Source organism: Monodelphis domestica, chromosome 2 (genome assembly GCF_027887165.1).
Source record: "Monodelphis domestica isolate mMonDom1 chromosome 2, mMonDom1.pri, whole genome shotgun sequence".
NCBI classification, from domain to species: Eukaryota; Metazoa; Chordata; class Mammalia; order Didelphimorphia; family Didelphidae; genus Monodelphis; species Monodelphis domestica.
Genome location: NC_077228.1, coordinates 426459722 through 426476848, shown reverse-complemented (window position 1 = coordinate 426476848; position 17127 = coordinate 426459722). Strand labels below are relative to the sequence as shown.

Genomic DNA, 17127 nt, shown 5'->3' with positions numbered 1-17127 from the left:
TGACAAAATCATCAATAAATTTCTTCCAAGCATACAGGTATTCATGCATAATCAAACTGTGTGATTTAACACATGCACATAACTATCTTGCACAATCCTCATCAAATATATTTAAACAATAGTTAGTTAGATAAGTTCTTTAACTATTTAATCCCTATATTAATTATACAATGGCCACTACACCTTCTTTCTTCAATATATAATAGGGTAATTATTCCTTCTGAAAATCTGCATCATTTGGAACTATGCTGTGCCATAGAAATGTCATATGATAAGTTTTGCCATCTATTTGTAAAGAAAATAACATTCAACTTCATCTTGACTGCTAGAAAGTTAATTTTAAGACATTCCTTTATGACTTGTTATAACATTAACAATGAACTTTAATTTCCATACAAAAAACTTTTAAAGTACCTGAAACTCATTAAATATATTCTTATTAAAACAAAATTAATACAATAATAGATATGGAGTTGTAAGAGACCTCAAAGGCAATATCTTCTCACATCCTCATCTTACAGATAAGGAAACTGAAACTAGGCAATGTTAAGTGACTTGATCAGGGTCATACAAGTATGGGGGATATGAACCCAGCACCTCTAACTCCAGAAAGAATACTTGTTTCACTGATATGTTGTTTTTTTATATTCATTTCCAAAGTATGTGGGATTTGAACCCAAAACCTCTAACTCCAGAGAGAGTACTTGTTCCACTATGCTATGTTCCTTCATAATCATTTTCAAATATGTTCCTTATCACGCACTACCCAATGAACTTTCTTATGATAAAAATTTTAAAATAAAAACAGTTCAGCAAAACAACCAACACATCAAACATGTACATTTTACGTAATCTTCCAAATTCCCAATGCCACTGTTTCCATTCCCCATTAATTTTTCAATAGAGAGATGTACATTTTTTAAACTCTTTTGGGGGGCCAAGTTGGAAAAGATGACATACTTAACAAATTTCAAGACATTGAGAAAAGCACATAAAATCAATGTTAGTGATCAAATACTTTAAGAATACAGATAAAATAATAAAATAATAAAATAATATTAAACCAAAGAGGGTTACTCAGCCACAATAAATAAGATAATATGAGCCTGGAGCTGAGGAAAAAGACTAAGAATGGATAAATAAATTGGAAAATGTGTGAAGAAATGATAATTGAATCCATAGGAGCTGATGAAATTACCAAGTGAGATAATATAAAAAGAGAAGAAAAAAGGGACAAGGGCAAAGCTTTGGGATAGCCTCAAGTGTTCACACAGCTAGAAAGAAACAAGAGAGAACAGTCTCAAACAGGAAAGTACAGAGATGGAGACATTCAATATTGTAAAAAGAGGTCAAGATAAATATTCTTGAGTGTTATAAATTTTGCTGCCTGACAGAAATTCTCCCCACCTGCTCAGCCAGGTTAGCATTCATAGTAAAACCTCAAAGAAAAATTGTAAGCTCAATAAAATAGAACTTTGTCCTCTTACCAGAAAGGACATCCTCTACACACAAAAAAATCCCATGGCCAAGCAACTTTATGAAAAGACCACTCTATGCCAATTAGTTATTACTCTATTATGTTTATAGGAAGCAGCTTTGCTTTCTGCTCTTTGGGGAGCAGTTGAAGGGAATTAAATCCCCAAACTAGAGAAGGTCTTCCCACTTTCCAAAACTATGACTTCAAAGTTAAGTGTCCACCTATTTCATACTAGGAAAAAATAAGAATTATTGAGAAAAGTTCCTGTTTCTCACCTATTCTGGATCCTCCAGAATCCAAATGACCAGTACTTTCCTAAGAGGAAAAAGGAACTCAAAACTCAGAATGCCCTACCTTTTAGAATCTATGAGTGAGAGGCATATCAAGGTAGTACAGTGGGTAGAGGGTAGTTCTGAAACTGTCACGATGTCTTGGGTTCAAATGTGACCTCAGATCCTTCCAAGCTGTGTCATTTAACACTAATTGCCTAGTCCTTGCCCTTCTGTCAAAAAAAATTTTAAGCAGAACGTAAGATTAAAAAAAAAAATAGAATCTATGAGTTTCAATGACCAAATGGTCAATCTCATTACAAAACTATTACTCCATGATTTAAGAGAATGAAAATCTGGTTGTGTCTCAATTTATAATGTCCATTATTAAATATTCTTTCCAATAGGATAGCTATGTTTCCTACATATCTTAATAAATGTTAAAATCTTAGTAAACAATATAGCACAACATTTTAAATATAGCATTTTAACCCTAAGCATGTACAACAGCAATTCAGAAAAAACACATTAAGGAGGAAAAAAGTACCACTTATATTCCTCAAACAATGCGTCAACAACAAACTAAACATTGTAAAGACCATCATATACATTATTAACTGACTTGAAAATTAAATTTCCTGGCGGGGTCTCAATGAATTCCAAGCTAACTAGTCAAATTACAAAGTACAACTCAGTAAAGCATTATGGGTAAGCATGAACGAAATTAATCAAAATCCTTTAAAAGAAGCTTTATAATAACCTAGTGGCACTGTGTTTACAAACAAATCATTCAAAAACAGATTTCTCTCCAACCTCTTCTATCAAAATGAGACTATTTAAAGGTTGTTTTAAGGGCTTCATGTGATTAAATATGAATATATTGAATAATGGGATGAACTATGAACAGAGAATGCTGTCTCAACAATGAATTCAAATTTCTAGAACAGTAGGCATGTTAGCAGAAAAACTGGAAGTTTCACTCATTTTTTCTCATATAACATGTTCTTCTACAGTATTCTGTACAACACTCTCCTTTGATAGTTCAGAGAATATCTACCAACACAACAATTACACATTATCAATTCAATTTTTCTTCATCTTGTCTAACAAATGACCAATATCCAACTTGTATTTTTTTTAATTACAAATATAAACTATGTGTGAACCTTCTGTAGCATGATAGAAACTAAATTTACTCCTGGATCATTTTTGTCATTTAGTCCATAAGAATTTACTAAGCAACTAATATGTGCCAAGAACTGTGCCAAGTGATATTTTGCTCACAATATAGTTAGAAAAGATGCTACACTCATTTCACAGTTGAAGAAAAATTGTTATACAAGTAGTGATCCTATCTCTGGTTTTTTAAACATCTACATGTATAACCAGTTATTTCAATGGAAAGCTAGATGGTTTCATAAGGAAGTTAAATTTATTTCACTTTAATCTACACTTCTAGGAGTTGTCAAGAAAATAAAACATAGCATAACTCCAAAAATATTGAGAATTGTTATTCAAGAGATTTAGATGACTACACTCAGAAAATGGACTTAAAATGCCACAAAGCATTTTAATCAGATTTTTCTGTTCCTTTCTCCCTCCAATAACTTTTCATCCTCTTCATGGCCTAAACTGTAGCATATAGGGTATGAATGGTCGACATAATTAATCAAATGCTATAACAAAATATATTAGCTTTTTGCTCATTTTTTTAAAATCCAAAATGATTTAGGACAACAATACAATAAATAACAGCTCTAAAACAAAAAAAGCTAACATAGTGCTAGGGCAACATTCTGATTAAAAGTGGAAAAAAATCAGAAAGTCTCTCTTGCTTTTAAGAGTAATACATCTATTTGTTCACTGAATCAAAGCAAAAGGTGCAGAGCTTCTAAAAACATAAAAAAGATTAAATGGATGACTTCCTTTCTCTCTTTTAACTGTTGTTAATATGAGCCAAAGCTTAAGTTCACCAAAATGCATACCTGCACTGTTAACTCTCCTTCTTAATTCACTAATGTGTAAACTGCTAACGCTGGAAAAATCATAGTTGAAAATGTTCCATTTTTTTGTGTCTCTTACAAGTTTTACCATTAAAGTGCTTTCAAGAGTTTTTGTTTGGTAGAGACCAATACACTGTGGTACAATCGAATGTAATGGACTTCTCCATTAGTGGCAATGCAGTCATCCTGAACAACTTGGAGAAATCTAGAGAAAAAGCATTATCCACATTCAGAGGAAAAACTGTGGGAGTAGAAACACAGAAGAAAAACAACTGGTTGAATACATGGGTCGATGGGATATGGCTGGGGATGTAGACTCTAAATGAACATCCTAATAAAAATACTCATGGAAATAGGTTCTTATTAAAGACACATGTAATACCCAATGGAATTCCGCATTGGGTATGGGAAGGGGTGGGGGAGGGAGGGAAAGAATATGATTCTTATAACCAAGGAATAATGTTCTGAATTGACTAAATAAATTAATTTTTAAAAAAGAGTTTTTGTTTGGTAAAAAAAATGTCATAATTTGTAGACCTCTTCTATGAACCTTCTTTACTAATTTCATTAATATACTTATAACACTAAAGCCAGTTGTTATTTGATAATGCTTATCCTGATATTTTTATATTTCCTATAACTCAATTTTGCTCAATATTATTTATACCAAATACACATGGAAATAAATATTTTTTAAAATACCATTTGTTAAGCAAAATTTACCTACTTAAAAATTAAGAGAACCAGGAAATAAGGTAAGATCTGGCTATATAACCGAGGAAGCTCACCTTTAAGGAAAATGGGGATTTCCTTTTTTTTTTTAATTCTCACCTTTCATGGCAGAAGAGTCAGAAGGCCTGGGCAATGAGGGTTAAGTGACTCACCCCCAGGTGACACAGCTAGAAAGTATTTGAGGCCATATTTGAACCCAAAATTTCTCCTCAGGACTTCTTGCCCCAAAGCCTGGCTTTCAACCTATTCCCCACCACTTCCAGGAATTTCCTTAATTATGTGACCCTTAAAAAGCTAAGATTTAGGGAAGTAGTGGTACTTTTTTTTTAATTGAGAAAACAACACTTTTTTCTCATTAGCTGGGATTTGATGGCTAAAAAAGCTCCACTTCTATATTTTCAGTTGCCTAGAGGGTATTTCTACTCCTGAAGAATCATATATTTAAAGCTGGAAGATTAAAATTCATCTAGTCCTATTCCTTCATTTCACAAATAAAGAAACTGAGCCTCCTAACAGACTAAATGAATTACAAGGTACCATGAGCAGTAGGAAGAGATCAACTAAATTTGAACCTGAGTTTTGACATCAATTCCAGTAGTTTCCACTATACCATATATACCATACCTTAAACAACTAAGATGTAGAATGTTTAAAAACAAAGTTTTGTTTTCAAATCAACTTTACCTCTCCAATGTCACCATTTCTCTTTTCCACTTTTCCTGTCTCCAAGCCTTCACATTACCCACAATTTTTTTCACTATCTATAATCAAGTACTTTCTTACCTAACCCATTTTTCCCCATTGCCAATGTTCTGGCTTAGACTTTTACCATCTCACAAATGACTACTAAGCTTCTCTCACTCTGATTTTTCTTCTCTACTACTCTTGAACAACAGAATTTTAGAGGTAAAAGGAACTTTAGAGATCATCTAATTCAACTGTCTCACTTTACATATCAGAAAATAAAAGTCTTCAAAAGGTTATGTGCCCCTAAAGTTGCACCACAACCCCAGTAGTTCTTTAGAAAACACTGCTTTTATAAGTCTCTGATTTAAGAAATCATGAAATGCAAATCAAAACAACTCTGAGGTATCACCTCACACCTAGCAGATTGGCTAACATGACAGCAAAGGAAAGTAATGAATGTTTCAGAGGGTGTGGCAAAGTTGGGACATTAATGCATTGATGCTGGAGTTGTGAATTGATCCAACCATTCTGGAGGGCAATTTGGAACTATGCCCAAAGGGTGCTAAAAGACTGTCTGTCCTTTGATCTAGCCATAGCACTGCTGGGTTTGTACCCCAAAGAGATAATAAGGAAAAAGACATGTACAAAAATATTCATAGCTGCGCTCTTTGTGGTGGCAAAAAATTGGAAATAGAGGGGATGCCCTTCAATTGGGGAATGGCTGAACAAATTGTGGCATATGTTGGTGATGGAATACTATTGTGAAAGAAATAATAAAGTGGAGGAATTCCATGGGGACTGGAAAAACCTCCAGGAATTGAGGCAGAGTGAGAGGAGCAGAACCAGGAAAACATTGTACACAGAAGCTAACACTGTGGTACAATTGAATGTAATGGACTTCTCCATTAGTGGCAATGCAGTCATCCTGAACAACTTGGAGAAATCTAGAGAAAAAACATTATCCACATTCAGAGGAAAAACTGTGGGAGTAAAAACACCAAAGAAAAACAACTGCTTGAATACATGGTTTGAAGGCATATTGCTGGGGATATAGACTCTAAATGAACATCCTAGTGTAAACAACAATATGGAAATGGGTTCTGATCAAGGACACATGTAATACCCAATGAAACTGCATGTTGGCTGCAGGAAGAGTGAGTGGAGGGGAAGGAGGGAAATAATGTGATTATTGTAACCAAGGAATAATATTCTAAACTGACTAAATAAACTTATTCAAATGGAAAAAAAGAAATTATAAATTACTCTTGACTGATGTATTAATAAGTTCAGGTTTACATTTAAGCCTTTAACTAATTAAGTATACTTCACTGTCGAAAATCCTTGAATGCCTCATTCTCTCTTCCCCCTCTTCTAAGATTTTCAACTCCAATTCTTCTTACAATGCCTAATAAATCATACTTGTTCTCTTTCCTCAAAATAACTTTATTCATCCTTTTGCATTCTGACTGGATTTCCCTCCCAATTCCAACCTCTTTAGCAATCTTATTCCTAACATTTTCTTGATGAACTCTATTTTCTGAAGTCTTTTTAATCCCAGCAGTATCATTCCACCTTAAGAAGATTTCCCACAGTCTTCTATTGCCCTGAATTTTGTAACTGTTTGATATTATTGCATATCATCTACCTAACTAGACTACAAGAGCAGGAAGCATTTATTTCATAATCTTCACAAAAGGCAACAAAAAACTCCAATGGTATGGAGTTTTCTTCAAAAGCTTAAGACTGCAGCATATTACAATTCAAACCACAGATAGATTCCATATCAAACTGAAGTAATTCTAATGAAATGAATTTTTACAAGCCATAAAAACAAACCAAGAGACCATTAGATAAATGCTATGTTCACTTAATATTTGTATAATTAAAACCTGAAATGGCTTACTAACTCAATCCATGAAAACTTACTACTAGTCACATATGGTTAAGGGGAAAGGGAAGAGGAAGGGAAGAAAATATGCTTCTAGAGATTTCTGTCCACTCTTAAAATACCTGAAATAACCCTAAATATATTGTATATCTTTATATACAATATGAACTGGCTCGGGGTTCTTCTGATAATAGGCAGGGTCTGGGGATATCTGAGGGAATCATGACATTATTAATGATTCAATTATTTCATTTTTTTATGAATATGCAAGTAATTATTTTCTTCTAAAAGAACTGAAAGAAAAGTATAGATAATGCTACACCATCAAAAAAAGTATATATAAGAACAAAGATAATTAACCCACATTACTAATTTGACTTCACATACAAAACATATGCTTTCAGGTTCCTTTTAAAATTTCAAACAGTACATTTTCAAATTCTCTTCTGAAGCCAAGAAATTTAGAATTCAAACATGCATTTTCTAATTATGTTTGTAATATTTCCTCACATAAATTCAATAAATATAATACTATGAAAACTCAGAATTTTATCTATTCTACATTCATTATGAAATAAATCCACTAATATTGTTTTTGTTTTGTTTTATTTTTAGATAGATCAACTTGGCAGAGTCCTCAAAAACATTTATAACATTAACTTTGAGATTAGGAAACTAAGTACTCCACTTGCAGAGTGTATTCTAGGTATGCCTCATCCCACAACATTTCAGAATTAGACTATGGGGCTAGTGTTGGTTCATTAAGGCTTACAAGAGAACAAGGAAGTTCATTACACTAAAGTCCTTGACATTGTCAAATAGTTCAACATTATTAAATGATATGGTTTTATTACTTAAAGAAAAGGCTTTAACATCTACCTTGTCACTGCAATTAGGGATCACTGGACATTTCTATCTGTCTTATAGCTAAAGCTTCCTATATAATAGCCTCCATCTATTAGAATGTTGAGGTCCTTAAGAACAAGGAATCTTAACTTTTATATTTGTATCCTCAGTATTTAGCACAATACTCAATAAAGTCTTCTTTAGTCATTCATAATCTAATATTACATAGTCCAAATCCCTGACTCAGTCTTCTATCAGCCCTAAGGCCATTCTTCCTCTTTTCCCAGAGATCAGTATCTAAGATTCTTCTTTAACTAATAGAAGCATTACCTAACCCTCTGAAGTACCCTGAACTATGTTCATTTAACTTCCCTCAATTCTCATAATCTACATCTTTACCTCAAAATCTCTTAGGAATGATCATACTCAATTTCATTATTATAAGTAACTATGGAAGAATGTAGGTTCCTTGGAAGCAAGGACTGGTTCATATTTTTGTCTTTGTATCTCTCTCATAGCTGTCTCACTGTAAAATATTAACTGCAATGGCTGTTGACAGATTGATTAGTATCCCCATGATCTAGAATTCTGAAATTTTTCTCTCTGGTTGAAACCTCTTCTGCTAAACCTCTTCTTCATCCTTACTATGACTTCCAAACCCTTTATCACTTCCTGTTATCTCAAACTATGATGTCACCTCTAGCCTCAATGTCTTTTCTTAATGCCTTCAGTCTTGATACCATGATTGACTAATTCAACCGATTACTAAACTCTACCTAAGATCCCTTTCTCTCTTCCTCAACTTTGACGTTCAAAGCTTGCCAAATCCCAATGCTGAGTTATCCCCCAACAACTGTCTCTTTCTGCTTCTACTCATTAACTATTGCATGCTACAAAATGAATGTCAGGCAACATGACTACCACACACCCCATAACTCTATCTCATTTTTCTTCAAATCCCTGATACTCACCATATCCTCCCAAAGTAGGATCATGCCCTATTTTACAAAGAAAAGAAGCTTCTTGCTTGGATTCTTTCAACAACCTCATAACCTGACTCAAATCTCTTTCTTCTTCAATTCATCCTCCACACAATTGCCAAATTAGTATTCCTAAACTATAGGTCTGACCATGTCATTCTTTAACCTAAAAATCTTGAATACCACTCTAATTCCTTTAAGATGAAATACGAATTTCTTAATCTAATATCCAACGTGTCCTCAAACTATCTTTCTACTTTGATATCATATTACTCCTTCCCTTATAAGCTGTTTTAGTCAAAGAGCCCTACGAGGTATTCTCTAAACTCTTCAATGCATCCATATCCTCATATCTTTATATAGATTCCATGATTAGAATGCATTCCTTCCTATTCTTACCACCATTTTAGAATACCCCACATTCTTACTGGAAGTCTTTCCTAAACGTTCCAGGTATAGTACATGTTCCCTCCTCATATTATTATGGTATTTATAAACAGACTACTCCAGTATACTCCCACCACACCAAGTATAATGTAGGTTCAAAAACAAAGATTATTGTTTTCTTTGTATCCCAAAGATTAGCACATAGTATATACTTAATAAATATTTTCTTAGTTTAAATAACATAGTTAATGCAGAACTAAAGTGACTAAAAGAAAAAGTATCACAAGAAAAGAGTCCCAGTGGAAGGGAAAAAAATGTAGGGAAACTAAGGTCAAGAAAGGTGAAAATATTTTCATTCAATAAGTCTGTTTTAATTTTACAAGTTAATAAGAAACTTAACATTACACAAGTAAAATCTTTGTATAGTTCATGGATTTCTTAGAAATCTCCAGATAGGCCATTAGCTGTTATTCAGTTAAGAAAAGGACAAAATATCACACAATAAAACCTTTCAAGACACTCAATAAAAGGATCTATATAAACATAGTAAATTGAGCAGTTAGGTTACATAAAAGATTGAGAAATCAAGATAGCTATATTTACATATCTGGAAAACTATATCCTGCTGTCATTTTTTTAAACAAATTAAACTTATTAATTACTTCAATACTTCAAAAGTACATTATTTTATCAGTATAGATATATATTTTTGATGATGTTACATGTGATCATGAGTTGCTCTGGCTAGAAAAAAATAAAAAAGTCATCCAAGAGCTCATATCCTGGTGATTGGTCTTTCAAACTTAACTAAACTCTTTCAACAAGAAACAGTATTTCAAGGCTCAGAAGTAAAAAGAAGAGAACTTAAGTCAGTTCAGTCAACATCTTCATTTTTCTGAATTAAAGAAAACAGAGGTTCAAAAGGTTGCAACTTGTCCAAGGTCACATAGATCATAAATAGCATTAGTAAAACTTGAATTGGAGTCCTTTTACTCTAGAACTAGTGTTTTTTCCACTGTACCATGAGGCTTATCAAAGTAGGACTGTAGTGGCATATTTTAACAGAAAGCTAAGGAGTTCACAGGATTTCAGAGTTGAAAATCTCAATGACCACTAGTTCAATCCACACTTGAAAGCCTTTCCAAAAACAACCTTGATGTGAAGACTTAGAATGGAATTTCTCACTGCCTCCCAAAACAACTCACTACACTTTTTAAAAGGTCTAGTTCTGCCCTTTAGAGCGACAAGTGAATGAGTCTAATCATTTTCTTACATGACAACCCTTCAAAAACTTATATATCTAAAACATATAGAGAAATTTGTCAAATTTACAAAAATAAGTGCCATCCCTCAAATGATAAATGGGCAAAAAATATGAACAGAGAATTCTCAGATGAAGAAATCAAAGCCATAAATAGCTAAATGAAAAAATACTCTAAACCGCTATTGATAAAAGAAATCCAAACAGAAACAACTCAGATATTATCTCACACCCAACAAACTGGCTAAAATGACAAATGTTGGAGGGGATGTGAAAAAAAGGTGGAAAATGTGGGTGGAAAAATACTAATCCATTGATGATGGAACTGTGAACTAATCCAACCACTTTGAAGAGCAATTTGGAATTACAACCAGAGTTGTGAAATTGTTATACCCTTAGATCCAGCAATAACATCGCTGTGTGTGTTTCCCAAGGAGATCAGGAAAAAAGGAAAAAAAAACCTCATGTTCCAAAATATTTATAGCAGCTCTCTTTGTGGTGACAAAGAACTGAATTTCCAGGGGATGCCCATCAATTAGGGAATGGCTAAGCAAACTGTGGTATATAAGTATGATGGAATTCTACAGTGCCAAAAGAAATGATGAACAGGCTAATTTAAAAAAAAACTCATAAAGAACTACAAAATTCAAAGAAAACAAACAAAAAAAACAGAAAAATTGCTCGCAAGAATAAAAAGAAAGAATATCCTTCCAAATACTTGATTAATTAAACGTTAGTAAATACTTCCTAGTCCAAAAAATAAAAGCTGCTAGCCTTAAATAGCTAGAATATAACAATGTACAATTAAAAACACTATATCAAGTGTTTTAATATCAATTCTTTATGATGCCCAAAGAATAAAATTTCAATTATAATCTCTACTTCATTTCAAAAGAAACAGGATTTTCTCATCAAGAATATTCTACCAAGTTGGATATAAAATTATTTAAATAATTGAGACTAATCACTCTAAATTATTCAGAAATTTCAAAGGAAGCTTTTGCCCTGATGTTGAATATGAACCAAATGTATTGTTTAAATAAATAATCCAAGCATTTTATGAATGCATATCTAGTCTAGTGAGATTGTGGACTAGTCCTTAAACATTATAATGGGTATGGATTAACTACTATAGTGGTACTGTAAATAGCACATCTTGTTCAGTACAAAGAAAACATGCCCAGAAGCTTTTAGCTACCATTGTAAGATGTCAAAATTAACCAAACATGAAATTTAAATTCTATCTCAAGGCTTTTTAGTACTTCTCCTTAAGCTAAAATCTTATAAATCTCAACTAACAAAAAGTAACTTTGTGTACCTAACTAGGTGATTATTATTGCTTGTACTAGTACCTTTTCACATTCTATTAATATCATACTACCTAATATTGAGTAGGAAATGGCTATCATTTCTGAAGCTTTAACTAAAGCTAAACTTTGACAAAAAATGTATTTTTATTAATTTAGTTAAATGTTATCTTTATTAACAAGAAATACATAAGATCATGAAACAAATATTTGGAAATAAAAACATTTCTATAACTCAAACTAGAAGAAATTCTGAACAGAAATTATATTTTCTATTATTTTCAAAATGGATAAGAAGGAGTTTGGAAAAATTTTACCAAATGACATTTTTATCTTCTTTTGAATGAACTACAGCTATGTATCACTTTTTTCTTTCAAATACAGTTCACTAACTTAAATGTTTTGTTTATACTAAATTTTACAGAATATAAAATGGAAAATATCCTACAGTGATAGCAGACATGATTATGAGCTTTTTAAAAAACAAAAAAAAATTTTTAAAGCTCTCCAAAATAAATAAATAAATAAATGAAAGCTCTAAGCATTCTGTATTTTTGAAGACTCTTTGAATTGACAGGAGCCAGAATCACTTTTTAATAAGCCAAATTGAAATCCCTGCTCCATTTAAGATAATATTTAATTTTAACATCTAACAAAAGCTAATGTACATATAGATCTTTAATGTTTGCAAAGCATTTTACGTATAGAACATTTGATCACAACCAACCACCTTGTAAGATAAAAATTACAAGGATTTTCATTCCTAAAGAAAACTGAACATCAAAGAGATTTAAACTGATCACATTGCTAGAAACTAATTTAAGTCTCGTTTAATATTCACTATACAATGATGCCTCACTCAAACATTCAACAGTATTTAGGAAACCTACATATTCTATTACTCTGTTTCTTTTAAAAAACAAAATCCTTCAAACATACTCTTCCAATGGTTTGCAATGTAGTATTGATACACTAATTTACAATCAGGTACTGTTAAACTATTTCTACTTCTCTTCTTAAACTTCTAGCTCTTTTCAAAGACAGGTGTAAAGTACACAACCTTAACCTTGTGTTCATGTGTAAGGACTATAAACATACAAATGAAAATAGCAAACTACACAGATCAACAAGATAAAAAGAAACATAGACTATTACCCAATCACCAAAGTTGGTACAACTCTCCCTTTTCAGAATAAACACCTGATTCTCACTTTCTGCATCTAATTATAAGGCGACATAGATAGTTAGGGGTTGGATGGAATAAAGTCAGATTTTTAAAAATAAAATGAAAGGATACAGCCTTAAAGCACCAGTCTGAGTTCCAACTGCCAGGATCTTCTGCACAGGATCAAATGCCAAAGCTGAGGGTTGATAGGGGAATCCATGTCGAACAGTCTTGGGATGAGGAAGTTACATCAAAAGCAGTAACAAACAAAAAAGAGGGGTGAGGGGCATTTATTATCACATATTAGAAGACAGTATCAAATCTGTTTACCAAAAACATAGAAACAGTACTGCTTGAAAGAAGTTTTTCAAAGTTGGCCAAAAAAACAATAATATGTAAAATTATTATTTTAGTTTAATATCTCAAATGCTGTTCCCTGGAAAATCTTTCTTTGGATATCTTCTCTCTGGAGTGGTAAAAAGTGCCTGGCATTTAAATCATAGAATATTTTACACAAATATGACTTTAGGCATTTAACGTACTGAGAGGCAGCTAAGTGGCCCAGGGGACAGAGTGCCAGGCCTGAAATCAGAAAGACCTGGGTTCAAATCTAGCCTTACTTCCTAGCTCTGTGGGCCTGGGCAAGTCACTTAACATCAATTGCCGGGTCCTTGCCATTCATGTCTTAGAAGTGATACTAAGACAGAAGGTAAGAGCTCAAAAAATAAAATAAAATAGTCAATTGTAAATGAAGCCATTAAAATTATTAAAGAGAAACGGAAGAACAAATTCCATTTCTCTTACTTAAATCTGTTCAAGGTATATTTTTATAACTTTATCTCTCTCCCAGAAACCTGCTTACTAAAAAGCACTACTACTCTGTCTTAGGGAAATGTTTAATATATATAATTTCAAATAATTCTCAACATTAATGTTTCTGTGATTATCAGCTTAGAAAATTAAACAATCCCAGCAGGAGTATATTTATTTTAAACAAATTAATGAGGCACACTAATATAAGAGAGGTTTATTCAATTAAAACAATCATTTAAGTACCTCCTTTAGTCGAAGCACTATGCTAGGTGCTAAGAATAAAAAAAAAATACAATCTCCTCTCCACAGCATCTTAATATCTAATGGAAGGTAGGGGTGGAAGGTGGGCAAAGACTTATACACAAATACATATGATAGCCAGAATGTGTTAGGGCAAAGGATGAGTCTACAGAAAAGAATAAAAATTATTTCTGCTGGGGCGGGCAGAAGATTGTTTTTCTGAATGAAAACAAATGAAACTCATCATCAACAATTTTCATCCTTAAGAGATATATGTAGTGGCTATCAAAATCTACCTATGTCTATTTTACAACTGTTATTTAACCTTCTTCCATAACAAAAAGAATGACATTAACATCACTATCAAAATGCCACAGAATGCTTTTTTTTGGGGGGGAGGGGAGAATGGAAACAGTCATACTTTGACAAAAAGTAAAGCAATCACCAAGTTTTACTTCAACACTTTTCAAAGAACAGCACAACTCAAGTATGCTGAATTATGCTATTATTTTTATTACATCCCTAATAAAGAGCAATAAGGCTATAAAGTATATACATGCATCCTCAAAACTGTCTATATGAAGACATGGGTAGGTGTTTATTTCCAAAAATAGATAATATCAATATTCAAATTAATTTGTCTCCTTGAAGTAGGCTCATTGAACTAATTCGCTGCATCATCCTTCCTGAATTTAAAGATCTTGGCTTGTGATTATTACACCACTACAGGCAAGAATCCTAGTATTAATTTTTTATTCTAGCATCACAAAAAAAAGGATGCATAAATTCTAGTTAGAAGTCACCTGCAGTTCATTTTAAAGAAGAAAATGCAAGACACAGGTGAATGCCAAATTGCTAATTAAGTCTGGCTGGCAGTTATCCAATCTTCATTAGAAGTTATTTCCAAAAGAGCCTATGAGGGTTTTATGATTGTGCTAGTGTTAAAAAAAAAAAACCTTCCCAGATTATTGCAACCAATACTTCCAAATACAAACTTAATGGTCAGCATTATAAATGAGGCAATCTTGGAATCACTGTTGCATTAAGGAAGGGTCAGGAAAGTTCACTGCAAAGGAGTTGGGGAAAATATTCTTCAAAAAAGGCTTTTAATCAAAGTGTTTTCAAGAGTTCCACTGATACCCAGCTAGCTAGACATTAAATAGGTAAACAGATAAGTAGAGATGAATAGATTTAAAAATATAGAGATGTTTGGAAAAGTAGATAGAAAGGAATAGTCATATATAGGGCATAAAGAAATGGATAAGAAAATAAATGGCTAGATTATTATAGAAATGATAGATAAGTAGATGAATAGTGTGATAAAAGATGGAAAGGTTTGCAATTTGCAAAACTGTGCAAGAACCTGAAAGGTGCAAACCTAGGTAGGCAGATTTAATAAAGAAAGAGACATGGACAGATGGATGAGAGAATAAGAGAGAGCAGTGGTAGGAGAGAGTGGAAGAAAGAACAAGAGAGGAAGAGAAAGGGGAAGTAGATTCGAGATAGGCATCCAGAGAAAGAAAGAGACAGAAAAAAGAGCTAGAGGAGGGAGGGAGAGAAAAAAGGAAAGGGGGGAGGAAGAAGAGATTGGGGGGAAGAATGAGGGGAGGACGGGGGAGGAGAGAGGGGGAGAGGGAGAGAGACAGACAGACACAGAGACAGACAGAGAGACAGAGACAAAGAAGAGAAGACAGGAGAGGAGAGTACTATCCAGAGGAGGAGCGGGATAAGGGCCTCCTCCAGCTCCTCAGTTAAAAAGCCCAGGTTGGTTTACAAAGACTCCCATTTTTCGCCATGCCCACACTCTGGGCCGCCCCTTCGAGGCAGTCACCTTGCAGAGCTGGAAGTGCTCGGACTGGAGCGTTTCCTGCACTTCGTTCTCCCGGCTTCCAGGCTGCTGCTGCTGCTGCTGCTGTTGCTGCTGCTGTTGCGAGGACGACGACGAAGAGCCGGCTGTCAGACCGTCCAGCACCTTCCTGATGTTGAATTTCTTCATGGTCTCCGCAGGCGCTCCCTTTTCCCCAGCCTTCTTCTTCCTCCTCTTCCGCCCGTGGCGGTCGCGGCCTCCCCCCCCACCGTGCCTCCTTGGCCCCCTAACTAGAGGCTCAGAGGAAAGGGATAGGAAGAAGAGAGAGCAGTGTCCCCCGTGGACGTGGACAGAGGGAGGAAGAGGGTGAGTCCAGGCGGCAGTTTTGACAGGATGGTTGGAGACGAGAAAACCAAGGAATAAGAGGGTACGCTGGGGAAGCTGAGGAAGAGGAAGGAGGGAGGAGGGGATGAAATGTCCCAGCAGGAAATCCCGCAACACGGGAAACTAGGGATCTCGACAGGGCAGTTCGGTCGCCGCGCCCAGACAGAAACACAGACAGACACACAGACTGACGGAGGCCAGGCTCGCCCCCTCCCGCGGGTTCCCGGACTGCTGTGTAGGCTGCTGGTGCCACAGCCGCCGCCGCCTCCTTCTCCTCCCCTCCGCTGGGAGGCAGCAGCGGCAGCAGCAACAGCAGCAGCGCCCGGGTGACAGCCCAGCCGGTCTGACTCACTCGCCAGCCCGCAGGCTCCTCTCTCAGCCTCTACTCTTTCTCTGTCACTGACAGTCTCTTCCTCAACAATCCCTTCACCTAGTGGCGGAGTGACTCCCGACCGTGCCTCCGCCTCTCACCATCCCTTTTTCAGCCGCGGCGGCCGCTTGCGCAGCCGCCGCCAAGTCCATGGCCCTTGCCCTGCCTGCCTGTCTTGGCTTCCTTTCCCCTGACCCCCTGCAGCTCGGGCTCGGGCTCTGGGTCGCGCTCAGGCAGCCGCGGCTGCGCGGCTCTCTCTATCTCCACTCCCTCCCTCCCGGCCTCCGGGCCCCCGGGCCCCCTCCCCCCGCAGTGTCTCTGGCTGTTCCTCCTCACTCCAAAGCGTGTGACTGGTGTCAGTATCTGAGTCTCCCACCCAGGGTCCGCTCGCAGCAGTGCTGCCTTCCCAACCCGACCCAAATCGAATCCTATGACTTCCCTCTTCTTCTTCTTCTTTCTCCTCCTCCAACTCCTCTTCTTCTTCCTCGCGGCTCTCAGGACTGGCTGACTC

At 35.2% G+C, this 17127-nt stretch overlaps 1 protein-coding gene across 4 annotated transcripts in view; it reads right to left on the bottom strand.

Annotated features, from left to right (window-relative positions):
• The window catches only part of STXBP5 (syntaxin binding protein 5), a 213840-nt gene extending 197782 nt beyond the window's left edge, over window positions 1-16058 (bottom strand). For all 4 annotated transcript variants that reach the window (XM_056818911.1, XM_056818912.1, XM_003340397.4 and 1 more), the window contains exons 1-2: window positions 15887-16058; window positions 13135-13232 (exon numbers count right to left, since the gene is read on the bottom strand). In XM_056818911.1, coding sequence (XP_056674889.1) covers window positions 13135-13232; window positions 15887-16051 — 263 coding nt within the window. In that variant the 5' untranslated portion in view covers window positions 16052-16058. The remainder of the gene's footprint in view (window positions 1-13134; window positions 13233-15886) is intronic.
• Window positions 16059-17127: the final 1069 nt, after the last annotated feature.